Source organism: Neovison vison, chromosome 8 (assembly GCF_020171115.1).
Source record: "Neovison vison isolate M4711 chromosome 8, ASM_NN_V1, whole genome shotgun sequence".
NCBI lineage: Eukaryota > Metazoa > Chordata > Mammalia > Carnivora > Mustelidae > Neogale > Neogale vison.
Window position 1 is genome coordinate 11,592,352 of NC_058098.1, and position 27,135 is coordinate 11,619,486.

Consider the following 27,135-nt stretch of genomic DNA (forward strand, 5'->3'; position numbering starts at 1 on the left):
AGGTGATGTTCCACACAGGGAACATTGATTGTCCAGGGGTAGGATTTGAACCCAGGTCTCACAGACTCTGTCTTTTCTTCAGTCCCCTGCCAGTGAATAGTAATAATAGCTCATGATAACAGATTCCACATTAGAATGGTCTTATATGAAGCTCGCATCTTCCTTCCAGTTGAAAACACATGAGCAGCAAATATTCCCTGTGCCCCGACTGTATGCCGGGCACCACATGTGTGATCACATGGAATCATCAACGAAATAGGAACTGTGGTGATCCCCATTGCACAGGTGAAGAAACTGAGGCTCAGAGAAGTAAGTAACTTTTCCAAGGGCTCATAGCTGAAAAACCAGGAAGCTGGGATTAAAGTGCAGATCTGTGGGGTGCCTCGGTGGCTCCGTCAGTGAAGCGGTCAGCTCTTGATTTCAGCTCACATCCTTATCTCAGAGTCCTGAGATCATTCTCTCACTCCCTCTCTCTCTCTCTCTCTGCCTCTCCTTGATGTAGGATTTGATCCCAGAACCCTGAGATCATGACCTGAGCCAAAGACAGATGCTTAACCAACTGAGCCACCCAGGCACCCAGGCATCCCAATAAATAAAATCTTTAAAATAAAATAAAATGCAGGCCTAGGTTCTTAACCAGTACATTCTGGTTTCCCCCTCCCACTGGACCTAGTTTATTCATTCATTTTTTCTATTCATTGATCATGTTTCTTCCTGTGTTTGATGAATGAATAAAGATGGTTCACTGTAAAAGGGTGAAAATTCATATAACAGAGTCTTCCTGATGACTTGGACCTTTTTAGTTAATTTTAGTCAGATCTGATAAGATCATCATTGTTTTTAACCTCGGGGCCTCGGGCTGATGGGCTCACACCAGAAGTATCCATTTAGCGGTTATCTTGGAGCTCACCTGGGCTGACATTACTAACCTGACCTCCAAGCTGTTGTTTCTTTACAAAGATCTTTGTAAGCCTTTTGTCTTTATCTGCGAGGACTAGTTTGCTCAGAACAGAGAACAGAACCTGCGCTCCAGCTCAACTAGATGAATTAGTCAGGATACACTAGATTTCGCTGCAGTCATGAGGAAACACACGATCTCGTGACTTGACACATCCAAGTTTTATTTCTCACTTGTGTGATTCCCACTAAGGACCCAGCGAGAGTGCAGCACGCCCTCATCCAAGTCGCGGTGACTCAGGGTCCACTGTCCTCCCAACACGAGGCCCCCATTGTTGCTGAGGAGAAGAAGGGAGCTCGCACACACTCACCCTCCGCCTGGAAGCCATCTTCCTCCTCCCAGGGCACAGAGAGGCACACAGTTGTGCACAACGGATATAGAGGCCTCCAGTGTGCCCAGGAAGAAGACAACCAGAGAGGAGTGAGTGCTAGAAACCCCTTCCATGCCAGGCATACACACATTGCAGGGCTGCGGTCAAAGATGTGAGCATTTCTTTGCCAACCCACTGAGCTGAGGGGCCCCCTCCTCCTTCGGGGCACTTCTGTTTCCCCCATGGCTGGCTGACGTACACGGCGAACAGAATGCCAGTGTTGATTCATGGACTCAATGTCGGTAAAACTGGATTTCTACTTTTAAATGAAAGGAAAAGAAGATTTCTTCTTCTTCTTCCTTTTTTTTTTTCCGGTAATTTCTCTCTTTTTAAAGATCTGCTCCAAATGCTATTATGTTTTATTATATCTATCGCAGTTATTTTTATTTTTATATTATGGTGAGGCCACTTAACATATCTACCCTCTTCACATTTTTAAAAAGATTTTATATATTTATTTGAGAGAGAGCGTTCACGAGAGAGAGCATGAGCAGTGGGAGAGGGAGAAGCAGCCTCCCTGCTGAGCAGGGAGCCCAGTGCAGGGTTTGATCCCTGGGTCCTAGCGGAAGGCAGATGCTTAACCGACTGAGCCATGGAGGTGCCCCCTACTCTGTTCACATTTTCAGTGCGCTATATCGTATTACTGATTCTGCACACAGTGTTGGATGACAGGTCTCTAGGACTTACCCATCAAATGCCCGTCACTTCTTTCTGTGCCTCCCAGTGCGTCACACTTCGCATACACCCGCACTGGAAACCATCTCCTTAGCCTCCGTGAGCATTTTCTAGGTTTCAGAGCACTTACTGCATCCCCACGAGGGAGGCAGGGCGGAGATCTCAGACCTCACTGTCAGGGGAGGCAATGACGCATATCACTTCTGGGCACAGGCAAGCGTGACTTCTCCAACGCTATTCCTGCCCCTGCCTTGGCAAGAATGCAAGTCACACATTGAGACGATAGAGCCACTGGTTCCCTGAGTCATGGCTTGGAAAGGAACTACGCTGGAGACCCAGCAGATTCTCAGTGGCCGTTCATGAGAAAGACACTGTCCTAGAGATCCTCAGCCAGAATTGGAAGGTAGGTCCCTTGATAACCCATGCATCCGTTTCACCTCAACGTGAATCTCTAGTGAGACTAAGGTGCTACATGGAAAAGATCTATTGTTAAGTCCCCCAGATGTCTTCTTCTAAATGTATATTGGACATTATTAACCAGCAAATCTGGCTATTGTCGAGAATGACCAATCATGGAGCCATCATTTTGATATTAGCCAGAGTGGCGTCCAACCCCCGCATCCAGACCAACGTAGCTTCCTTTAGCACCTCCAGCTGCCCTGGCTGGGCTCTCAAAGACTACCCTCCCCACTCCCCATCCCACCAGATTCAGGGGCACGTGGACAGATTTGTGGCTCAGCAGAACCCATGGACACGGTCCTTACCTAACATTTCCTGTGCTCCTTGTTTCTATTCAATACACTGCTCTCTGAGCAGGGACGGACCGATACCATTCATCACTGTTGAGACCCACAGTCCCTGCCTCAGCTCCGTATGCCCGCAGCAAATTCAGGGAATTGGCTGTCACTCAGGCAAGAAGAACACTGCTCCAGTCAAGTTTCCCACTAGTTCCTCCTCCCTCTACAGGGACCAGGGTCAAGCCTCCATCAGCACCACCAGCACCACCAGAGGCATTGTCCTCAGATGGGCAGGAGGTTATAATCTCACCAGCTCTCAGAATCCCTGCTTTGACAGAGCTCATGGGAACTGAATTCACCTAATAGGAGAAGGATGCCCAGCCCAGATCGTGTGGGAAAGAGTCCCATCATCTGGGGAGATGGTTCAAGTGAAGACATATGTTAAAAACTATAGTTCAGACCCCAGAGTCCTGGGATTAAAAAATGGTGCTCAGGTGTTAAAACAAAGAAGGGCTTCAGCACCTGCTAGACACAGGATCAAACTCTGCCTTGGCCACTTCTGTTGTCACTTTGGTTATTGTCTTTCTAAGCCTCAGTTTCCCTGATTATAAAGTGAGGGCAAGGGGGTACAGCACAACATGCAGGTGTTTTTCAGGATGAAATTTGACACTTATTCCATAAATACACTCTGAGGACTCAAGATTGAGAAAAAGCAGACACAAACCTCTGTCCTCAAGTTGCTTACATTCTACAGAGGTGGACATTATTGCAAGATGCAACTTGGGCAGCATTCTGAAGTAAAAGACATGTACTCTGAAAGCCTACAATTACAGATTTGACCTGATCAACTCAGGGTCAGGATTGGTTTCCCTGAGGAGGGGATACCTCTGCTGAGCTAAGAAGGATGAGAAGAAACTGACCAGGCAGAGTGGAGGAAAAGGCATTCCAGGCAGAAGGAACAGCATGGGCAAAGGCCCCGTGGCAAGTAGGGTCATGAGAACTGTAAGGGACCAAAGGAAAACTAATTCACGTGAAGTGAAAGAGCAAAGGGGAACATGGTTCAGGATGAGGCTGGAGAGTTCAGCAAAGTATAGACCAAGTGATTGTAACAATGAGACCCCAAATCCAGTAGCTTAAACAAGACAGACCAGGAGTTGGCAAACATTTTCACTAAAGGGCCAGTCTAAGTCTGTGATTAACTTCCATCTCAGACCCAAGATCGTTGCTTCAGCTCTACCCGTCACATCTGCTTCCCAGCTAGCAAGAAAGAGGAAACAATGGGAAAGCATAATTTCTGCTCACATTTCATCAGGCCAGACCTAATTACATGGCCTCATCTAATTGCAAGGGAAGCTGGGAAATGTAGTCCTTATTCTGGATGGTCCCATGTCCAGCTAAATTTCTATTATAATGGAAGAAGAGAGGAACAGGTATTGGGGACATCTAGTGGTCTTTGCCATATGGGGCTAGAGTGCCTTTGGGGAAGCCAGGAAGAAGTTTGTTTGCAGTGGTCTAATGGGAGGTGATGGTGGCTTGGGGGCAGGGTAGTAGCTTGCAGAGAGCGAATGGAACAGACCCAAAGATGTTTGTGAGCCAGAATTGTCAAGACTCGGTGATGGGTTGAATATGGGGACAAGGATGACCCCTGGGTTTCTGGCTTGTGCAATTAGATACAGATCTCATCTAGAAAGTTCTTCATATACAGGAGCAAGTCAGTAAGCAGTTGAAGTCTTCAGTATCGTGTCAGTGAGTCCGTTGCAAACCCAGCAGCTATAGCGACCTGACAGATAACAAAAGGAGCAAAGGGGCCTGTCTAAATGGGCAGCTGTCCTTAGCTCCAGGCAGTGGTTGCCTTTGGGAATCCAGGTTGTGTGTAGACATCATCCAGTTTTCCAAAGGAATGGGAAAATCTGGATTTTTATGTGAAATCTTGCAATTTTGAAACTTGGGCAAATAAATAAAAATAAATTTCTCAACCCAAAGTCTTCTGAAATATAATGCCTAGGATACCCCTAGCAATGCCACGGCACCCCCTTTCCACCTTTGTGACTCGGTTGCCCTCTGTTGGTGAAGGCCCCCGTTGCTAGCTCACCTCAAGACCTCTGCCTTTATCCTTTGTTGTCCAAACGTACTTATCCCTGGATTCCTGTCCCTTTGTGCCCAGGAGCGCCACCTGCAGGCTCCTGACTCCAATTTATCACCAGTCCCCCATGGATGCCCACCCCCCACCCGCTTCCCATCAGCCTGTTCCCAATCCCCTTAATCGGATCTGCGCCAGTGACCCTTCTAATTAAAACTCCCCGGCTGTAATCTCCCTTTAAAGCCAGGGAAGCGGAAGGGCCATAAAAGGAGCGAAAGGGTTACCAGTCCAGAAGCTGCCTCCTGCGTCCTTGAAAATGTCTTGTGGACACCTGCAGACCTGAGATCAAGTCCCAGCTCCCTCTTCCGAGTTGTGTAGGCCTGGAAAACTCACTTCATTCTCTGAGCCTCCCTTTCATGCATTTGCCTGTTCACTGATTTATCAACTATTTACAGAATACCTACTCTGGGCCAGGCACTCTTTCAGGAGCTAAGGACAGAGCAGTCCTAAACAGACTCAGCCTGGGTCCTCACGAGCAGACATTCCTTTGCAGGACACAGAGGAACACATTCCAGCTCAGCGAGATCCGTGCTATGATGGGAGAAGCTTAGGAGCAGTGGTAGTCCAGAGGATTCAGACTGGAGGGTCAGAGCAGGCTCACTGGAGCAATGACCTCTGAGTTGGGGGCTGCTGGGACGCAGTAGGAGTCAGCCAGGAGACGTGGAGGAGGAGGGGTACTAAAGGCAGAGGGAACAGCATGGTGAGGATCTTGAGGTGTGAGCCACCATGGCAGTGCGGCTTGGGAACTATAAGCGTTCTGGAAAGAGAGAAGAAAGGTAGTCTTAATATAAAAATCCAGATCTCTATCATTCTTCATCAGTTCCTCCTGCCACTCCAACCTCATCCCCTCCAGTTCCCGTCTTACTCAGCCCCACCTACCCTGAGCTGCTTTCTGTTGCTTGATTAAGCCAAACTCATCCCCACCTCAGGGCCTTTGCATATGCTATGCCTTCTGCCTAGAATGCTCAGATCTTTGAGCAATGTACTCCTCATCCTTAAGTCTCAACAACCAGGGCACCTCCTGAAATGGGTCTGCCCTAACTACCCAGTCTCCTATGGACACCCTCCCACTCCCGCCGCTACCCTACCAATCCCACTGGTTTGTTCTCAGTAACATAAAGAACTTAACACTATCTGGCCTCATCTTGCTCTTTTAGGGGTTTTTGTGTTATTTTGTTCACTTCTCTCTCCCAGCACCTTGAGGCCACAAAAATGGTCTTCTCCATGCTGCATCCCCAGCAACTAGCACAGCACTTGGTAATAAATACGTGCCAACTAAATGCCAAGGATTAGAACTTTATCCAAGAGCTTATGGAGCCGTCACAGAGTTCACAGCAGGGCTATCTATGGCTTGCTTGGATTTTTGCTTCTCTCCTATGACCTAGCAATACAGTTGTGAGGATTAAAAGCAATGGGATACTCGTTATGGAAAGCAAAAATTTTATAACTTTATTAAGACTTATTTTACATACCATCCAATTCACTGATTTCTGGTGTGCAGCTCGCTGATTTTTTAGTAAATTTGCCCAGTTGTGCAACCATCATCTTGTATCAGTCTTAGAACACTTTGATCACCCCCAAAGAGATCCGGCATAACCATTAACAACTGCTAATCCATATTCCCATCCTGGCAGCCATAATCTGCTTTTTATCTCTAAAGATTTGCCTTTTCTGGACACTATGTAAATGCGATCCTGTGGAGGGCGGCCTTTTGTGTCTGGCTTCTTTCACTTCACATCATGTTTTCAAGGTTCATCCCTGTTGGAGCATGGTCTGTCCTCCGTCCCTTTTCATGGTTAAGTGATATTCCATTCTACGGATATACCAATGTACCCAGTCATCAGCCGATGGGCCTTTGGGTTGATTCCACTTTTTTATTTTTGGATAATGCCACTACAAACATGCTTGTACATGAAGAGCAGTTTCCAAATAAAAGTACACATATCACAATGAGCCCCCAATAATGTATAGAATTGTTGAATTACTATACTGTACACTGAAACTAGCATAATACTGTAGACTAACTCTATTGGAATTAAAATTAAAAATTAAAAAATGATTTATGACACTTTAAAAAAAAAAATCAGTTTCCAAGCCCTGAACGTCTCTCCGCTTGCTGGAGCTTCCAGCATCCGTGTAAGGGGTTTGACTCCAATGAGCTGTGTACCCATGAATGAGTCCCTTCCCTTCTCTGCTTATGTTTCCCCATCTTTCCAGACAGGAGCCTGTGCCCTTTTATGCACAGATATTCTGTGCCTCGTTCACATTCCTGGAAGAGCAGGGGAGTGTGTGGAGGCAATGATAAACAGTTTGTATTTATATCTGCTAGAGCCAAAGGTGGGCATCCCCGTGAGCAACCACCAGAGCCGACAATTAGGAGGAGGGCCTGGCTTTAGCACCCCCGCCCTGGGGACTCACACCTGCTGCTCACTTCCCCCAGGGGACCAAAGCTTCTGCCCCCATTTGGTGCAGACAGGTGGGTTCCAGAATCCGGAATCTCCTCATAGGGAGGGAATTTGAGGACTGCCTCTAAGTCCCTTGTCCTGGCTTTTGCCTTTGCTGCTGGGTTCCTGGAGTCCTGCCCAAATCTGATTGGGCTCAGATCCCAGGAAAGCAAAGCTGGAAATGCAGAGGCCCAGACAGGGGTTTGAAGAAGGGCTGGGAGGACTCCGGTGCTGGCCGGTCCCCTGCGGTCCATCCCAGAGACCAGGTTGATACTGTTCATTTGGGTTTCAGGCCGTTTGCAGGATATCTGCTGCCTTAGCAGGCACTGGCCTTAGCAGGTCCACAGACATCAGCAGCCAGTCCAGGGGCTGGGAGCAGGACTGGATCATAATTTCATAACGTAACATATATTTAGTAGCTGTTATGTAGTAAGTGCTCAGTTACTTCCATCTCCATTCTAGAGATACAAAGGGAGACATGGAGGATCAGAGAGGGGTAACGATTTGTCCAAAGCCACACAGCCAGGGATAATAGTGTCAGGACTCAAACCTAGATCCCAAACTAGCTCATAAATAAGTAGAAGGCTGCTAGAGTAGTAACAGCCATAAAAGCTGATCTAAGAGCCTTATGAATTCATTGGACTCTCATTGTACCCTTGCATTGGACACCTCCACCAACCCCCACCCCCCAACCCCTGCCAGATCTTAGAGATAAGGAAACTGAGGCACAGAGGGTTTAACACCCATGTGGAAGTTCCCCAGCCAGGAGGTAAGGCCCTGACTCTAAAGTCAGGCTTCAGTGGGCCTAGGAAAGAAAACTGTCTGTGGGCAGGGCCAGGATGGGTGAAGAGGGGTGCCTGCATGCTGGGAAGGAGACCTGAGGTGCTCTGACCCTCCCAACACAACCCTGAGCAGCTGACAGCCTTCCCCCAGGAGCCATGAGGCCTCTGCCCCTTTTCTTTTCTAGGCATCCTGGGGCTGAAAGGAGGGGAGGGCAGGGCACAGCTCAGGTACAAAGCTGACTCTGGCCTTAGAATAACAGGCCCTAAGGACTGCATGTAATGTGCACATAATATGCCCGGTGCATAATTCATGCATCTGTCAGCAGAACATCAATTATGTGGGCCTTCCCGGGAGTTGTCTAGGGGTTAGAAACTAGAGCAGGCTTCCCTTGCCAGCCTCTGGGGGAAGTGGGACCTCCCAGCTCTTAAAGGAACAGGCTCCCCGGGAATCTGCTCTTCTCCGCCGGCTTCCCTCTGGCAGTTGGGAGGGGATCAGTGCCTACCTACAGCAGGAAGCTGCTGGGCTCAGCCTAAGGCCCTGGCTGGCTGCCTCAGAAAGTCTGACCCCCTCGGAGTCTAGCCCTGTGCTGGTAATCCCAGGTGCATAATCTCCTCGTCCCCAACTCTATAATTTATGAGGGGCTGGCTACTGGTATACTCTAGGGTTTCTCAACCTTGGGACTGTTGACATTTTGAGACAGATCATTCCTTGTTGAGGGACTGTTCCTGTGCATGGTAGGATTTGGCAACAGCCCTGACCTTCACCCATTGGCTGCCAGGAGTAGCCCTCCCCTATTGGTTGGTTGGGTTTTTTTTTAAGATTTTACTTATTTATTTGACAGATCACAAGTAGGCAGAGAGGCAGGCAGAGAGAGAGGGGGAAGCAGGCTCTGCGGGGCTTGATCCCAGGACCCTGGGATCATGACCTGAGCCGAAGGCAGAGGCTTTAACCCACTGAGCCACCCAGGCGCCCGGCTCTTGGTTTAACCAAATAAAATTTGGTTATCAAATTTTTTTTTAAGACTTTATTTATTTATTTGAGAGAGAGAGAGAGCAAGAGAGTAGAGAGGTCAGCAGGAGAAGCAGACTCCCTGCCGAGCAAGGAGGCCAATGTGGGACTCAATGCCAGGACTCCAGGATCATGACCTGAGCTGAAGGCAGTTGCTTAACCATCTGAGCCACCCAGGCGCCCGGTTATCAAATTTTTGATACCACAAATTCCTGTGGCATTTGTCAAATTTTGACAAATCATCCCCAATTATGAATGACTGGAATATCCGCCATTTCAGAAGTAGGGAAACTGAGGCAAGGAAAGTTTCAATACCAAGGCCACCTGGCCAGTAAATGACAGAGCTGGATTCTACCTCAAGAGCCCACACTCCTAACTCAGTGCAGGAGTTCCCAAAATATGCCACTGGAATGCTTTATTCTAATAAGCATGTATTTATTTTAATGAAGATTTAACACACCTTTCCGTAGCACACAAAACCAGCATCTTTGCAAATGTCATTTCTTCGGACAAGGCTAAAAGAGAACAGAAGAGGTGAGCAGTGTGTGTTGTTTTGCTGCTGAGGGAAGAGTATGTACAAGCAACAAAAGAACACATAAAATAGGATGTTGGTCCTGAGCGAAACAAAATAGCAGTTTGTTAGGGACATAGATCTCTCTATTAGAAACTCTCCAGAAACGAAGAGGGATGAGAAGAAATTGTGGTTCCCCCCGGAGTGGAGAAGGACCCGCAGGTGATGTCAGCATTACTGTCACATACTGTTTCTTCATGTGGGTCACAGGTTCACAGGTGTTCACTTGATTATGGTTTGTAAATATACATAAATTTGATCTACTTTTATATGTATCAGATATTTCTTTTATAAAGTTGTTACGGAATTTTACTTTTGCAATAAGTGAACATCAAGAATTAAAACCCAAAAGCTTTTTTTAAAAGACAGGATACGTTGGATACAAGCATAGCAAAAAACCAAAACGAACAAACCTGGGAAATTGGTAGAGCAGTTGAGGTTGGGGAACCACGTGACACCCACTTTCATCATCTGAGCTGGCTGAGAAAGACACCAGAGCTTTCCTGCTGCTAATGGCATCCCTACTGCCTAGCAAAGTGCCTCACCAAAAGTACATGATCAATAAAAAGTAGCCAAATATTTTAAAACTGATTTCTGGTCCTCTCCCTTCCACTTGTTGCTCTGTGAACTTGAGCAACAGTGAACAAACACTTTGGGAGCCCCTGCCCCGGGTTAGGTGTTGGGGGTACAGAGATAAGGCTCAGAACCCATCCCTGTCCCCCAAAGCTCATAGATTCTGGGCAGTGATAGGCACACACACACACAGAGCCCCCTCTGTAATGGGACGTGTCTCAAAGTACCCACAGAATGACGAGGGAGCCCGAAGGAGGGAACAGCCAGCCCCACCAAGGCTGACCTCTGCAGGGAGTCACCACATGGGCAGGGTTTTAAAAGATGGCCTGGACTTCACTGAACAGAGAAAAAGAGACACAGCCGTGCAGGATTGACCGATAGCGTGCGGCCAGAGAAGTGTGATGTTTGGCAACCTGTGCCAGGAGAGGCCCGAAGAGAGGGGTTGGGGTGAAAATGCAGGCTTGACCACCCGGTGTGGTGAGCAGGGATTCACTGCAGAAAACAGAAGCCTTTCACACCCAGGCCACAAGGGCACTGGCTGATGGGATAGAGTTGGCTGTTTCCGGACAGGGCAGGAAGCGAAAACCAGCTGGACCCCTTGGAGGCTGGGTGGGCTAGGCTGATGGGGTGGTGTGGGCTGAGAGACGTCCCCTGTGAGGACCGCCGGTGTGTATCAGACACTGCGCGCGGCTGGAAGCTGTCCTGATGCCTTGCCCGTGTGAGTGCACTTACGCCTCGCAGCAGCTCTCCGAGGTAGACATACCATTATTTACCATCCCATTTTGAGAGAGGAAAATGAGGCTTAGAGTCAACAACTGGCCCTGGGTAAGGAAGTGGCAGAGCTGGGATTCGAACCCAAAACAGCCTGACACCAGAGCCCAACCTCTCAATTGCCAACCCTACACCCTCTTTCAGATCTCCTGCGTCCTCACTGGTGACCCCGCCCCCCGGGCTGGAATAATTAGCTTTAGATCATTGCCATCTCTGGGCCTTGGTTTGTACCTCTGGAATAAATGGATTCGAATAAGGGGTCTTTTTGCTCAGACGTCCGGGCATGTTGAGAGCAGCCTGCAGACACAGGGTGTTGAGACGGTCATCCTTCTGGTGGTTGGTAACAAAATCCCACTCTGTTCTCCTTGCAGATCCTTGCCATAATTTCCATCATGTTCATCGTCCTCTCCACCATTGCCCTGTCACTCAACACGCTGCCCGAGCTGCAGAGCCTCGATGAGTTCGGCCAGACCACAGACAACCCCCAGCTGGCCCACGTGGAGGCCGTGTGCATTGCGTGGTTCACCATGGAGTACCTGCTGCGGTTCCTCTCCTCCCCTAAGAAATGGAAGTTCTTCAAGGGCCCGCTCAACGCCATTGACTTGTTGGCCATCTTGCCGTACTATGTCACCATCTTCCTCACCGAATCCAACAAGAGCGTGCTGCAGTTCCAGAACGTCCGCCGCGTGGTCCAGATCTTCCGCATCATGCGTATTCTTCGTATCCTTAAGCTCGCACGCCACTCCACTGGGCTCCAGTCCTTGGGCTTCACCCTGCGGAGGAGCTACAATGAGCTGGGCTTGCTCATCCTCTTCCTCGCCATGGGCATCATGATTTTCTCCAGTCTTGTATTCTTTGCTGAGAAGGATGAGGATGACACCAAGTTCAAAAGCATCCCAGCCTCCTTCTGGTGGGCCACTATCACCATGACGACCGTTGGGTATGGAGACATCTACCCCAAGACTCTCCTGGGGAAGATTGTTGGGGGGCTCTGCTGCATTGCAGGAGTCCTGGTGATTGCTCTTCCCATCCCCATCATTGTCAATAACTTCTCTGAGTTCTACAAGGAGCAGAAGAGGCAGGAGAAAGCAATCAAGCGGAGAGAGGCTCTAGAGAGAGCCAAGAGGAATGGCAGCATCGTCTCCATGAACATGAAAGATGCTTTTGCCCGGAGCATCGAGATGATGGACATTGTGGTTGAGAAAAATGGAGACAATATGGGTAAGAAGGACAAAGTGCAAGATAATCACTTGTCTCCCAACAAATGGAAATGGACAAAGAGGACACTGTCTGAAACTAGCTCAAGTAAGTCCTTTGAAACCAAGGAGCAGGGATCCCCTGAGAAGGCCAGATCATCTTCTAGTCCTCAGCACCTGAACGTCCAGCAGTTGGAAGACATGTACAATAAGATGGCCAAGACCCAATCTCAACCCATCCTCAATACGAAGGAGTCAGCAACACAGAGCAAACCAAAGGAAGAACTTGAAATGGAGAGTATCCCCAGCCCTGTAGCCCCTCTGCCCACACGTACAGAAGGGGTCATCGACATGCGAAGCATGTCGAGCATTGATAGCTTCATTAGCTGTGCCACAGACTTCCCGGAAGCCACCAGATTCTCCCACAGCCCTCTGGCATCACTTCCCAGCAAGACTGGGGGCAGTATGGCCCCAGAGGTGGGCTGGCGGGGAGCTCTGGCTACCAGTGGTGGTAGATTTGTGGAGGCCAACCCCACCCCTGATGCCAGCCATCGCTCTACCTTCTTCATTGAGAGCCCCAAGAGTTCTCTGAAGACAAACAACCCCCTGAAGCTCCGAGCACTTAAAGTCAACTTCATGGAGGGGGACCCCAGTCCACTAGTCCCCGTTCTGGGGATGTACCATGACCCTCTTAGGAACCGGGGGGGCGCTGCCGCTGCTGTCGCCGGACTGGAGTGTGCCACACTCTTGGACAGGCCTGTACTGAGTCCGGAGTCCTCCGTCTACACCACAGCAAGTGCTAGGACGCCCCCCCGATCACCTGAGAAACACACAGCAATAGCATTCAACTTCGAAGCAGGTGTCCACCAGTACATCGATGCGGACACAGATGACGAGGGGCAGGTGCTCTACAGTGTAGATTCCAGCCCTCCCAAGAGCGTCCAGGCGAGCACCAGTCCCAAGTTCAGTGTCGGGACAAGATCAGAGAAGAACCACTTCGAAAGCTCCCCCTTACCCACCTCCCCTAAGTTCTTAAGGCAGAACTGCATTTACTCAACAGAAGCATTGACTGGAAAAGGCCCCAGTGGCCAGGAAAAGTGCAAACTCGAGAACCACATCTCCCCCGACGTCCGCGTGTTGCCGGGAGGAGGAGCCCACGCAAGCACACGGGATCAGAGCATCTGAGCTGCCCCCCTCCCCCGCAACAGAGACTTGTGGCGAGACCCGAGAGGCGTGCCGTCCAGCTTCCCTGCCGCAGAGCCTTTCCGCACGAACTCAGAAAGGCTCTGCAGAGCCTCCAGACAGAAGCAAAACTCTGGGGGAGGCTCCCTAGGGCCTTGAGAGCCGCGACAGGTACGACAGAATGCAGTCGGCCAAGCCACAGGATGTGGCATCTCTTTGTACCAAGTCCACTGCCCTCTTTGGGAGATGACGTGGGCAGAACTCACAGCCACCCCTACCACGTGCTGGACCTAACGAAGGCCACCTACTCCCCACTTGTCTGTCATGGCTGTCCATCACAGCCTCGGGGGGAGCGGGGCGCGCAGCCTCTCCAGCCCTCCCGGCTTCAGCTGGAGAAGGATGCCGGAACAAGCGGCTGGGCTGACCAATTTGGTTTTGGATGTTACCTGGCCACCTCTAGGAACTCCTGTCCATCACCTCCTGGATGGATCCCACTGTTAAGAAGGCTACAGAGGATACTCGTGTCATGGGGAAATTTCCGCACCATCAGCCACGATCCCAACGCGAAACCCTTACTCAAATGTCTTCATTGACTTCAGTGTTCCATAGTACCTGAGATTTTATTCTGAGATTTCATCAGGGTGAGTTGCACCACTTGTCCTTGATTCTCATTGCCCCCTGGCAATCCGGGAAGGGTTCACCCGGCAGGCACGCAGCCGGCAGTATGAACTGTGAGCTGTGCTGTAGGGTTGTTAAAAGGAAAACACGTTCTGTGCATCACTAGTATAGACTCAAAAGATATGCAAGTGTCAAATATGCAAAAGAAATAGCTTATTCAAAGAGACTGTATGTTACCGAAGAACAGAATAAAATCTGATTTTTTTTTTTAACCTGCAAAAATGAAAGGAAAAAAACAAAATCCCCAATTGAAATGCCCAATTCAGACTTTTGAATACTTCCTGCGGCAGCAGGGAAAGCATCTACTATAATAGAAATTCTTTTTTGTTTCCTGTGGTATTCAAGTTTAAAAAAAAAAAAGTTAAAATAAAAAGCACTTTATGTTTTTCAAAAATAGGTTTTACCAGGGACAGTGTCCACGTCTTGCACTTTAAAACAAGCACTATTTCCCATGGGCCACTTTCTGGGACTACAGCTGGGTTGTTGGTACATGCCCGTGTCCAGCCACGGGGGAGGGGGGTGTTGTGCTGGTCCTGCTGTCTGCGGTGTCAAAGTCTGTGGCCTCCTCCCCTGCCCCTCTGACGCTTCCCGTTAGTCCCCTTGCGAGGAAGGGTACTGCCCCCTCAAGTGGGGCCTCCCGCAGAGTCACGTGTACCAGAAGCAGGCACATCTCCGAAGAATACAGTGGACGGTGGGCACTGGGTGTTTACTCTGTCCTCTTTCTTGTCAACCAGCTGTTGGTGTGTTTTCAGTCTCCCTGTCTGTGCTCCAACTCAGCTCTCCTTCCTGCAGCCGTCAACGCGGCCAGTACAGACAAAAGCAATAAGTATTCGTGTGCGTTGTGAACGGTTCTGGCGTATTTCTTGGTGTTGGTCTTCCTGTCCCCTTTTGACGACCTGGCGTTGGCCTGCCTGAGTGGGGTCCCACAGGATGGTGGTGTTGGCCGTTCCTCGGTTCAGAAACATCGGGTTGAGCCACCGGGTAGCATGATGTCATGCTGGTGCGAAAGATGACATGTCTTTGATCTGCCTGGCTTTGGTACAATGTACCGAGGTCGTTCTCTTAATACAGCACTGATGGACGATGTCCCAAGTACAGTAGTGTAGATCTGCCGATCCACCATCTGGTGACAGGCGTACATCTTCCTGATGGAACAAATACGGCAGGGTTCGCCTGTCCTTCACACAAGGTGTTACCGGTCTGCCTGTTAGTACAATGGCACGATCCGTCTGTCCGTTCACAAATGTCACGGAGTCGTTCCGCCTGCCCTCCGTACAGTGGCATGAGGTTGGACCACCTGTCCCAGGTATGATGACACGGAGTCATTCCACCGCCCTTAAAAACACCTGTTCTCTGCTGAATCCGTACCTGGTTCATACTGCTTCGCGGTGTCTCCGAGGACTAGGGATCCCTCCAGAAGGGTGCAGTCCTGTTCTTTGCCGTGTTACCCAACAAAACGATGCCGCAGTATCGTGATGCTCCGAGAATTCTTCAGAGCACCCTGGCAGCAATGGCAAAGGGGCAGGGAAAGGGTGAGGGCGCCCTGTGCTGGCGACACGCCCGGGAGAGGAGGCAGCAGCGGCCCGAGCGCTTTGCGGGGCACACTGCGGGCTGGGGGCCTCCTGAGGAGCGGCCGCCTGACAGCCGTGCCCGAGCCATGTCTGCTCAGGCGTCTCTTCCTTGTTTTTATCACCATTTCCGTCGGCCGTCAGCACAAACGTGAAAATTCAGGGAAAACAAACAAATGCTTTTTGATAAAAGTAAATAGTTGTGATTTCCGATTCAGATATTTTTAGAGCTGATGCTATCTGTAAAAATCAATAACAATAATAATAGAGTCTATTTTACATATCAGGAAAGTGAACATGTTTAAATATAGCCATATATAGCGAGAAGGAACTTACCACCCCTTCTTCAAATCGAGGCATTTCATTTGTTGGTTGAAGCAGATGAGAAGTGTACAGATTGGATATGACTTCTTGTTTCTTTCTTTTAAACTAATAACCAATTGGTGCAACTCTCCTTGTAACCAAAGGCCCTTTCTGCCTTGTGCGGTCACACAGGACCTGGCCCTCCCTTCCCCGTGTAGTTTGTCTGACCTTAAAGTAGCATTTTATTGAGTCACTTTTGAAGGACGATTTCAGAAGTATCATTAAGAACCTACCTTTTCAGGCTTACAAGCCAGAGTCCTATAGAGTTCTTATAGAAACAGAATAACTGAAACTCAGCATATACTATGCTTAGAAAGTATCGCATTTTGTTTTGGTTTTTTCTTTTACTTGTGTACGTATTGTGGGAATATAGCTTTTATCCTGTGCCCAACTCAAAATAAGAGTATTGTAAGTTTTCCCAGGCCCCACCTGCCAAAAAAGGAACAAACCCCGATTTTTAATACGTGTCTACCCCTGCCTGTACCTGTGTCCATGCACTGGGAAATCTACCCGAGAGTCTCCACTGAGAAGCTGACCTTGACAGACAGGTCCTCATAGAGGAGAGGAAAGCATGGATTGGAGGCAAATACCACTTTCACTCGGTGATCCATGTCCCACCCATTCCTGAACCAATGAAAATGGGAAAAGGACAAAACAAAAGGAAACAAAAAACCAAGTCAACCCAAAGAAACCAAACTAGGGGCTCTAGCGGGTGAATGTCTGGTCCCTTTGGTGAATTCAGTGAAACTCACCAAGAACCCAGCAGACCATGGCTTCCAACTTCCACCATTATCAGTAAGGGCTAGGGACCAGGTCCCCGTGTGATCTGGGGCATCTGTGACCCGCGGAGAGAGGAGGGCGAGCTCTGGAGGAGTCGGCTTTTCCACTTTTTTTTTTTTTTTTTAAATCTTTGGGTAAAGAAAAACAACAGGACTTGGGTACAGTAGATTTCTCAGTGCCTTCTTTAGGAATTTTCTCTTAAGCACATTTAATGGGGAAAGAAAAAAAGAGGACAGAACATTTGTCTCCGTGAAGTCCCTTTCTCTAAAAGCACTGGGGATCAAGAAGGAAGAAGACTGGGGAACAGCCAAATCCCGAGGAGGCCCTCCCTTCCAACTCACCCGGCTTGCCCCCGCGTAGGGCTGGTGGCGGCGACAAACTGCCAGACTGATTCCCAGCTCTCCTCCTCCACGTCTTGGTGACTGTAGCTTCGCCCCTGCCCTTTCTCCTAATGAGACCCACTCTTCGGAGGAGAAAAACAGCAACAACAACAACAGTATTCTCTTCTGTGAAACTGTGATGTATTGATGTGTGTTACTATTGTACATTTCTGTCTTGCTCCAAGTCACGGCTGGAGTGTCTAGTCCACGGACAAGGGGAAATGGAAATTTTACCATGGACAAGGGTTCACAAGAGCCAGGTCTCTCTCTCTCTCCCCCTCTATTTCTCTCTCTCTCCTCCTGCCCCCCATCCTTTCCTTATTTTTCTGCCAAGAGTCCCACCTAACATAACCCCAGGCTTCAGCATCCATTAGGTAATTTCGAATGCAGTGAGATTGTAGTGAAATGCCTCTAGGGCATGATCCTTTGTGAGAGGGCTTTTCCAGTGGCTGGAGGAAGAAGGGGTCACCTCTGCGGCCCCCAGGGGAACAAGAGAGAGCCTTCAGCCCTGAGCTCAAGGCCCCCCTACCGCCACATACACTTCTGGTTTCTCACTGCTTTTATGACAACATGCACATCCTTTCACTCAGCCAGGGAGACCCAAACCAGCCTGGCTACGCCCCCAAAATGAAATTTACCTCTGCATTTTCTGTTGCCACGTTTCTGGCTCTAGAAGTATCGGATGCAGGCCTACATCGTAGGATATCCAGAGTAGTCTATTTTTTTGTTCAGATAAAAAGTATATACGTATGTGTGTGTGGTTAGCAAATTTGTAATAGGGTTATTCAGTCTCATTGCTTCTTTTGTAATACAGAGTAACATCTTAGGAATTTTTATGGTTGGTCATTATCATAGCTGGTATGCTGGTATTTTCTGGGTTTTTTGTTTGTTTCTTCCATTTCCTCCGTTGCCCTTCAGGCTCTCTTTCTTCCTTTTGGACCTGACTTTCTGGCGGTGGGGAAAGACTTCAGGCTCTGACTTCCTTGTGCAGGCATTTCCTGACGCTAGGCCTAGAGTCTGTGGACACTGTAACTTTCCTTCTATGTGTTCTGTCTCTGTGTTTCTCCTATTTATTGTTCTTAAGATTCCAGGGCATGGAAGCAGGAGGGAGACCAAGGGGAAGCAAGGCCACTGATGGCCCTCAAAATCGGGATGGCATGTTGGCTGGTTCAGCTCCTCCTTCCCAACCCTGCTGGCATTTTGAAGACTGAATTTTCTCATCCCTGGAGATCTTAGGACTACAAATCTCACGCAAGCAAACTTCCCACTGAGGTCCAGAACGCACCCAAGCCCCTCTTGGCTGGCCTGTTGCCATGATCAGCGACCCATTCCCCTGTAATAGCAGTTGGATCCAAAGGCCAGAGCATTTTCAGGTTCTTGCAAACCTCAGAGAACATGCTGGGCCTCAGATCTCATCAACTTCTTACTGGTTCCTCATTTTAATCCATTTGCAACATCCTCACCAAAAAAAAAAAAAAAAAAAAAAAAAAATCCCAAAACATAAAACAAAAAAACAAACACAGTAAACAAGCTTGCAGCCAAACCATGAAAAGACGCGTTCCCAAGAACCTGCCATCTCATCTCCCCATCCCTTCCCAGCTGCCTGGCTCCTACCACCAGAGACTTATGGCAAGGGCAGTGGTGTTTTTCCAGTTTCCACTTATCCAGGCACTGGGGAGTTTCTGGACTGTCCTGATTAATTCCACCAGGCAGCTTCCAGCCTTGGACAGACCGAGGACATCTCACAAAGCAGGATCTTCCGCAGAAAGTGATTCTCACTCCTCGACTCATTCAGGAAGATGAAGAAAGGCCAGATGATCTCCAACTTGCATTAATTTCTAGGTGTTCATACCCCACCTGCCTCGCTATCAGTTTCAGGATTCTGGCCTCTGCCCAGATCAGAGTTCTGAGCCGAATCTGGACCCCCATGGCAGTGAACCATCCCCTTGGATAAACCCCAAGAGGAAACCAAGGACGAATGTATTACTTTGGACTCTGCCCCTCATCAGAGTTTTCCCACCCCCCCAAAATTCCTGAGCCAAATAAAACAGATTAGATTTTTACAGACTTTTGTACAAGAACAAAACAAATTGTCTCCCAGTAGTTTGCCAGGTTTGATGCCCAGATAAGCAAATAACTCTATCCCGTGGCTGGTTTCATCTAAAGAGAGATTGGGAGGTTTGGGTTTCTATCCACTGCCCCTGCTTTTGTCTTAACCTGGAATTTCTCCTGAATGTCCCCAAATGCCGACTTCAAGAAATGGATTTGCAAGGGGCTCTAGTGAATCCAGCAGTCCCTCATCTTTTTCTTCCCCTCTGGTTCTAACTCTCCATTCCTCTCCAAAGACCCTAAAAAGATCTAAAGCCTGGCCAGGATGGGGGAAGGGGCTGTTCTCCTGAAGGGGAAAGATACGCCTGCAGGATGACTGTGAGTGAGTCTCTGAAAGTCTCTTTCCTGTAATGAACGAAGTGGTCCATTTCAGCTCCGATGAAGAAAGGGATTCTCATGGGCAGGGCCACCTTACCATGGAATCCGGTGCCATGTTGGGGAATGAGCTGCTTTGAAAGAGGCTAGATGATGCACAAAATGGATGTTGCTGAGGGACCCTCACATTGCACGGCCACTAGACTGAACAACGAGGGAAATCTGCACCCCTTTCCCCCTGGGGAGGTGTGTATGTGGTTTGAACATCTGGGCACAGGCTCGAGGCATTGATGCAAAAGCAGGGAGTACAATTAGCAGGAATTCAAATTCTGGGATTTGGAGTTTTCCGTGAAGGGTGCCAGGGAGGGAAGTGGCAGCAGGATACCCTCCTTCCCTTCTGCTTCCTATCTTGGGCAATTTTAATGATCCCACTGATCACTCATCTAACCCGTCCCCAGTGCCCTCACAGGCCCCACACTGGGTGGGATGAGGCTTATGCTACCCTCCCCAAACCAGCCAAGGAGCAGTCCCGTCTCTGGCTGGTCTCATGGTGCTTCAGCTCTTCTGCCCAGACCCTGTGCCCTCTTAGGCCTGAGGCTTTCTGTACACGAGATGCAATTATCTTTTATCCACTAGCCAGCCGTCGAACTGCCCAGGCAACAGCTAATGGCACCATTCCAAAAGGGCTTTTTTTTTTCTTCTGGCAAATAAAACAGAAAAATCGCATTCAAGACATCTGAAAATCTCCACCCAATAAAGTAAGTCCAGAAGGACCAAAAGAGAGAGGCCACTGTAATCTGATTTTGCAGCCAGACAAGGCTTTCGCTGCCCAGGCTCCCACATCCGTAGCCCCTTCCCCAGTCGGTCTGGAAACTGCATTGTCCAAGGAGAGCATTTGACACAAGAGGTTGTAAAATCCCCCTCCCCCAGTTGTGTATGGTGGGTTTGGAGGAGGTGGGCCTTCATCCTCAAGGCGACCCCAAGTATTGGCAGTTGTGAGCAGTTTTAATTATGAAGTGATGCTGGACGGTAAGATTGCAAGGACAGACTGAGCTTGCACTTTCTCCGGAAACACAATGAAACAAAAATCCAGTTCCCAAGATCCTCCTTTGAAGCTCTGTCCTGCAGAAATATCTCAAGTCAGTGGCTACAATGGCATGACAATTCTGGAAAATAAAGGAAACTCCCAATTCTGTCTCATTAAGATGCTCTCAAGGGTCCTGCGTGGATCATCCCACACTTCTTGCCTCCCTGAGCTAATCCAAGTTTGGAAAACAAGGAGGGAAGCACAGGAGAAGATGCCCAAGAGATTCGGACTTCTCCGAGGCTTTGGCTTGTGGCCCCCTGGTCTTCACTAGGGTTTGGGTCTCTCCTTAGATAAGCTTGACATCAAAGCCCCCTGTGCCCAATGGGTGGGGAAGAGGAAGGTCAGCAGCTGCTGGGCCGGGGGCAGCTAACCTGTTTGCTCTCCAGGCCTATCCCAGCTTCAGTCCAAGGCCAAGGGCTGGGAACATCATTTTATGGGCCAGAAACTCGGGGTTACCCCCCAGTATAAGCCCGTGGCACATACAGGCACCCAGCCGGTGTTTTTTGGAGTGAGTGAATGTGTAAACGATTGACTTTGAGTGAGTGAATACAGAATTTCATCAGTTCCTGCCAGGCTTGGGGTATTGCTAACTGGGAAGGAAGGAGAAATGGGGGGCCCCTCCCATTAAAGCCTGTAATGCCATTTGGCCTTTGACTCAACTGGGGGCTATGATGCTATCCAAATTTGACATTTGTCTGCCCTAAGGTCCACAGTCTTCTCAGAGCAGAACTTCCTGGGGCCCCACAGGGCATCCCCATGTTCTTTCCTACTCTCCTGTCTTGCATTTTCAGCCTCATGTTCTAGTCTAGCTCACAAGGAAGGGATTTGCTGGGGGCAGGAATTTGGGAGCTGACATCTGGAAACTGGATTGCATTCCCTGAGCCATGGGAGTCCAGCTGGAAAGGAGGGCAAACCTGCCCTCCACCTTTGAGAGCTAATGGGTCTTCCTTTCTTCTGACCCCAGTGCCCCCAAAGGTAGCATGTGCCCCAATTCCATCAGCTCTAAGACCCTCTGTCTCTCCCAGGAACCATGGTGTGAGGTTGAGGCTTTTCTGCCAGCAAAGCCATTCTGATCACCCCACCATGATGGGGGCCAAGCCAATCACATTAGCCATAAATGACCAATGTCCTTAGCCACTCTTTTCTTGGGGTCACATTTGTGGGTCCTGTTCATCTCTGGTCAGTTGATGTCTCTAGTCCTTCCTGTAAAAGTGAAAATGAACATTGTGTGTGTGTGCGCCTGTGCACACGCACACACACGCACACATACACAGACACACATACACACACACAAACCAAACAACAAAAAATTTGTGTCTTTTTATGCATGTGATGAGACGAAATTGTGACCTCCAGCTGCTGTCCTGTCTTGTAAAATATGTCCAGATGTTAAAGAATTTCTAAGCAAATGGTCCTTTAACGAAGTATGCACAGTTCAATAAAAAGGTATGGAGAAAACAAGCGTGGTGGAGTTTGTATTATTTTTGGGAGGGCATAGGGAGATGGGGATGTGAAGGTCTGCGGGAGAGACTGAATCGGGGACCATGGGGGGCAGCACTAGCTTCTTTTCTTCACCTGGAATAGAGAGGGTCTGAAAATGTAACAGGCTTGTCACCCCGATATGCAAGCAGTGGCAACGTTCCCCCCACCACCGGGTGCCGTGTGCATGGACCAAAGTCTAAACTCTGGTTATTTGGCGCTCGTGTTAACTGTACCTGGGCATTCTTGGCCCCATCACCTCTCATCAACACGCCCCAGGCGCCTAGAAGAGTCACACACCCGACTCTGGCACTCCATCCCCCTTCTCTTCTTTATTGTTCTCTGTAACACTGCCTCGGACACACTGTATTTTATTTACACATTTTGTTTATTGTTGACCTCCCTTCAACAGAACATAAATTCAAAAACTGGAAAGCAAAGAGAATAAAGACTAGGAAAAAAAAAAAAAAACCCAGAACAGCAAATCCAAGAACTATGTGTGTATCTGTGTGTGTGTGTGTGTGTGTGTGTGTGTTTTATTTTATTTTACCCACCCAAATAGTAATATACCATAAACACGGCTCTGCAGATTGCTTTTGTCATTTCATAGATCTTGAAGATCATTCTGTATTTCTGTATTAATGCATGAAGAGCTTCCCCATTCTCTTGGGAGCCTGTGTTGTGTTCTGTTGTACGCAGTAATTGCTAGTCTCCTACAGCTGAGCATTAAGGTTGCTTCCAAACTTTTGTGATAACAAACAGTGCTGAAATGAATGGCCTGTCAGCGGTTCCTGTGGGCTCTGCCTCCAAAATAGATTTGGAATCTGTGCTGCTCACCCCTGCATCGCCGCCATGTGGGGCCACCCCATCACTGTCTACCGCCTCATGATTGCGATGGCCTCCAGACCAGGCTCCCTGCTTCTACCTTTGATCACGTTCAAGCTCCTCTCTGCACAGTGGCCAGAGGGATCCTGTCAAACTGTCAGTCTGATTATGTCACTTCGTTGTCAGAACATTCCAGAGGCTTCTCATCGCATTCTGAATAATATCCAAAGTCCTTGGTGCTGTCTGCAAGGCCATACGTCCCCTAGCCCCACCGTCTCTTTGATTTCAGTACCCCCCTGCTTTCTCCTGAGGCTGCGTGGCTCCATTATCACTGGCCTTCTCACTGTTCCTCAGAAATGCCCAGAGTGGACTCACCTGATGATCCTGCCCTTTTCCAGTCCCCACCCCTGAACCCTCAATCCTCTTGGATCTCCTGATTACTCTTCCCTTCCCTCACACCTCTTCAGACACATTGGCCACCATTCAATTTTCCAATACACCAAGCATGCTTCCACCCCAGGGCCTTTGCACTAGCTGTCTCCTATGCCTGGAACATCTTTTCCAGGCTGGCCTCATGGCTCATTCCCTCACCACCTTCAGGTGTCACCTTCTTGGCATCCCCTTTATCTGACAATCCTGGTTATAATGGCAACATCCCCTACCCACACACACATACCTCTCATAGTCTGTCCCCTTCTGCTTTATTGTTCTCCATAACACCATCTCTGATACACTATATTTTATTGTTTTCCTCCCTCTAATAGATGATAAATTCCTCCCTCCAGTAGAGCATAAATTCAAAAACTTGTAAGCATTGAGAACAAAGACTAAAAAAACAGAAGATCCAAGGACTGTGGGACAACTCTAAAAGGTGTGACATCTGCATAACGGGAATACCAGAAAGAGAAGAGAGAAAGGAACAGAAGAAATATTTGAAATGAAAATGACTGAGAATTTCCAAAACTTAATGTCAGACTAAACCACAGATCCAGGAAGCACCAAGAAGCATAAATTTCCCCAAAATAACTCCACCAGGCGTGTCATTTTCAAACTAGAGAAAAATCAAAGATTTTTTTAAAAAAAATCCTGAAAGAATCCAGAGGAAAAAACACCTCACCTGTAAAAGACCAACGATAAGAATTACACCTGGCGTCTCAGAAACCATGCAAGCAGGAAAAGAATGGAATGAGAGATGGCAAGTGTTGAGAGAAAAGAAAGGAAAAAGTCCAGCAACCTAGAATTCTATACCCTACAAAATTCCTCCACAAGAGTGCAAGAGAAATAAGGACTTTCTCGAATAGAAATGGAAGGAATTTGTTGCCAGTTGACCTGTCTTACAAGAAATGTGCCAAGAACAACACATCCTCAAGAGGAAGGCTGCCAATTGACAGATTAAGATGTCTGACGCACTGGTGTGAAGAAAAGTGAAATTGGGTAAGGGGGGGGCAAAAAAAATAGCACCCACTTAATAAGGCTGGCATAAAGATTAAATCAAATGATCCATAAGGTTCCTTGTATAGAGGTGGGCACAGGTAAGTGTTACACAAATGTTGGCCACTGGTGTGTTTTCAGTGTTGGCTCAGGGGGCGCACATGTGTTAGAGACCCTAGGGCACTGCTCCCCTGAAGTTTACAGCTTGGGACAGCATTTTATAAACTGAGCCGGGACCGCTCCTGCAGGGGTTCTTAAACTTTGCGTGCCCGGGACCCCCAGGCGGTCTGATAAACCCCATGCACACCCTCTCAGAAAAGTAATTTTAAGTGCATGAAATATGACACATGGGTTTACAAAAGAAACCTACTCTACTGAAATGCAGTTATTAAAATATTTTAACGATGTGATACAGTAATACATGTGTTTCTTTATTAACAAACAAGCAGATCTCTCAGTGGGTCTACTAATGACCAAAACGTCGAGAGGGGAAGAACGTCAATGCTGTTTTAAGTCATCTGCAACAACTATAATGGAACACAAAATCATCTACGATTTGTATCAGTGACAACATCACAAGTACTGCAAATACTAAGATGATTTGTTGCCTGCGTTGGCAACTGAAGGAAGTGTTACAGGTCAGCTGGAGGTCAGTGAAAATAAATAGAGGGGGTTTTGTCTCCTGCAAGCTCACAGACCCAGATTACAAACCTGTGTTACGGGACTTCGCAACTTATTTCACGGGTCACGACTGTTACTTTTTTAATGAAAGAACAACTTGGCTGGAATAGAAATAGAATAGAACAGAACAGAATAGAATGCATTGCTCATAATATAAGTACAGATTCATGCAATTTCCATTTCAATTGTGTGTGTTACAGGTCATGATGCAAAATGTACTTCTTCCTGCGATTCAGAAATAGCCGAGAAGCACTGGCATGGGAGAAAGCAGGCCCCGCACAGCCACTACCACACTGCAGGGGCAGACATCCTTGCCGCTCCCGCCAGGCCCCGTCTGCCCTCCTGCCCACACACAAGAACACACACGGGCTCCAAAAACGCTGCGTTGTCAGGAGTCGCCCCACTGTTTCCCCCCCTCCTCGGGGAGAGGAGCAGGTGTGGTGATGCCCATGTCCTGAGCTCATCGCCTGTCTGGGGACATGCCCCTCCTGATGGCCACATGTCCCCAGAGCAAATATTAGGAGAGCTTTTGTGAAAAGCCAGCTGGCAGCGTGTCTGAAGGTGCCAGGCTGCGAAGGTTCGGGCCTGAATAAACTGCCCGAGAAGAGACACTACAGGGAAGGAAGGCTGAGCAAGTCGTTTTGTGCTTTTTCTGGATGCGCGTCCTTCCTATTGCCAATCCTGAATCTGGAAGGAGAGAGTTTGGGGGAGGACACCGCAATCAGAAAAAGAAAAATTTCTAAGGGAACCTACTCTCTGGTCTCCCGAGCGGAAGGGGGACTGACACTGGCAGAAGGGAAGTTGCAGGAACAAAGGACCCGCTTGTCAAATGGGTTGGCAAATTCCCTTCTGTGCTAATGAGCAGGAACTGGCTGGAGGAGAAAGATGGGCTTTGGGGGGGCCGGGGATTCATCAAGCTGCAGCTCAGTCTAAGTGATGGCAAAGAGAAAACGTAGGGTCTGAAGCATCTGAGCTCAAATTCTAACTCCAGCACTGCTTTGCCATGTGACCTAGGGCCAGTCCTTTTCCTTCTCTGGATCCTGGAAAATAATAGTGTCCACTTCAGGGGGCTGCTGGAGGGCTTCGAGGAAAAGAAGTAAATTGCTTAGCCCAAAGCTTGGCATCCAGTGAGCACTCCATAATGGGAGCTTTCACTGTTCTTATAATTTTTATCACCACTGCAACCTACAGCCTACATGCGTTCTTTAATGGAGAGCTATTGTCTAGCTGAGCTCCTACCAATGCCAGAAATCACAGAGAACATGAAATCACGCTCGTGAACACTCACCAAGCATTTACTGCGCGTCAGGCCCTGTTCCAAGCCCTTTACGTGATTTGCTAATTAATTCTCAGCAACAACCCTATGAAACACAACCTATGAAATTATCGTCATGGGTATCATCATAAAATGATCATTACCAACAACCCCGTGAGATGATCATTATCCTTATTTTACAGATGAGGAACTATGTCAGTTTTCTATTGCTAAAGTAACAAATTATCCCAATGCTTAGGGGCTCCAAACGACCATAAATATTTATTATCTCACACAGCTTCCGTGGTTCAGGGGTTTGAGAGTGGCTTCGCTGCGTGGCTCTGGAAGGGGCTCTCTGATGAGGTTGCCGTGAAGGAGCCGGCCAGGACCCTGGTCTGAAGGCTTGACTCGGCCCAAAGGCTGACTTCCAAGATGGCGCCCTCACATGGTTGGCGGGTCGATGCAGAGCTGTTGGCAGGAAGCCTCGGTTCTTCCCCTCCTGAATTTGTCCATAGGGTTCCTTGAGGGTCTTCACATCGCTCTTGAGGGCTTCCTCAGGGTGAACGATCCAACAGAAAGACAGAAGCTATGGTGTGGTTCCCCTCAACTGTTTTATTGTGACAAAACACAGATCCCATAAATTTTACCATCCCCAGTCACTTTTTTAGAAGACTTTATTTTTGAGTGATCTCTATGCCCAACATGGGGCTCAAACTCATGGCCCTGAGATCAAGAGCCACATGCTCCTCCGACTGAGCCCGCCAGGTGCCCTCCCA

At 48.5% G+C, this 27,135-nt stretch overlaps 1 protein-coding gene across 6 annotated transcripts in view; it reads left to right on the forward strand.

The window, feature by feature from the left end:
* KCNB1 (potassium voltage-gated channel subfamily B member 1) overlaps window positions 1–25,451 on the forward strand; it is a 101,330-nt gene extending 75,879 nt beyond the window's left edge. The window contains exons 2-5 of one of the 6 annotated variants that reach the window (XR_006386119.1): window positions 11,402–14,049; window positions 23,757–24,426; window positions 24,870–25,072; window positions 25,305–25,451. Coding sequence is in view for 1 of the 6 variants with exons in the window: in XM_044262863.1 (XP_044118798.1) it covers window positions 11,402–13,411 (2,010 nt within the window). In the remaining 5 variants the exon portion in view is untranslated. Of the gene's footprint in view, window positions 1–11,401; window positions 22,150–23,756; window positions 24,817–24,869; window positions 25,073–25,304 lie in introns of those variants that run through there. The other 5 variants (XR_006386122.1, XR_006386120.1, XR_006386121.1 and 2 more) reach the window with 5 other exon arrangements.
* The last annotated feature ends 1,684 nt before the right edge of the window (window positions 25,452–27,135 follow it).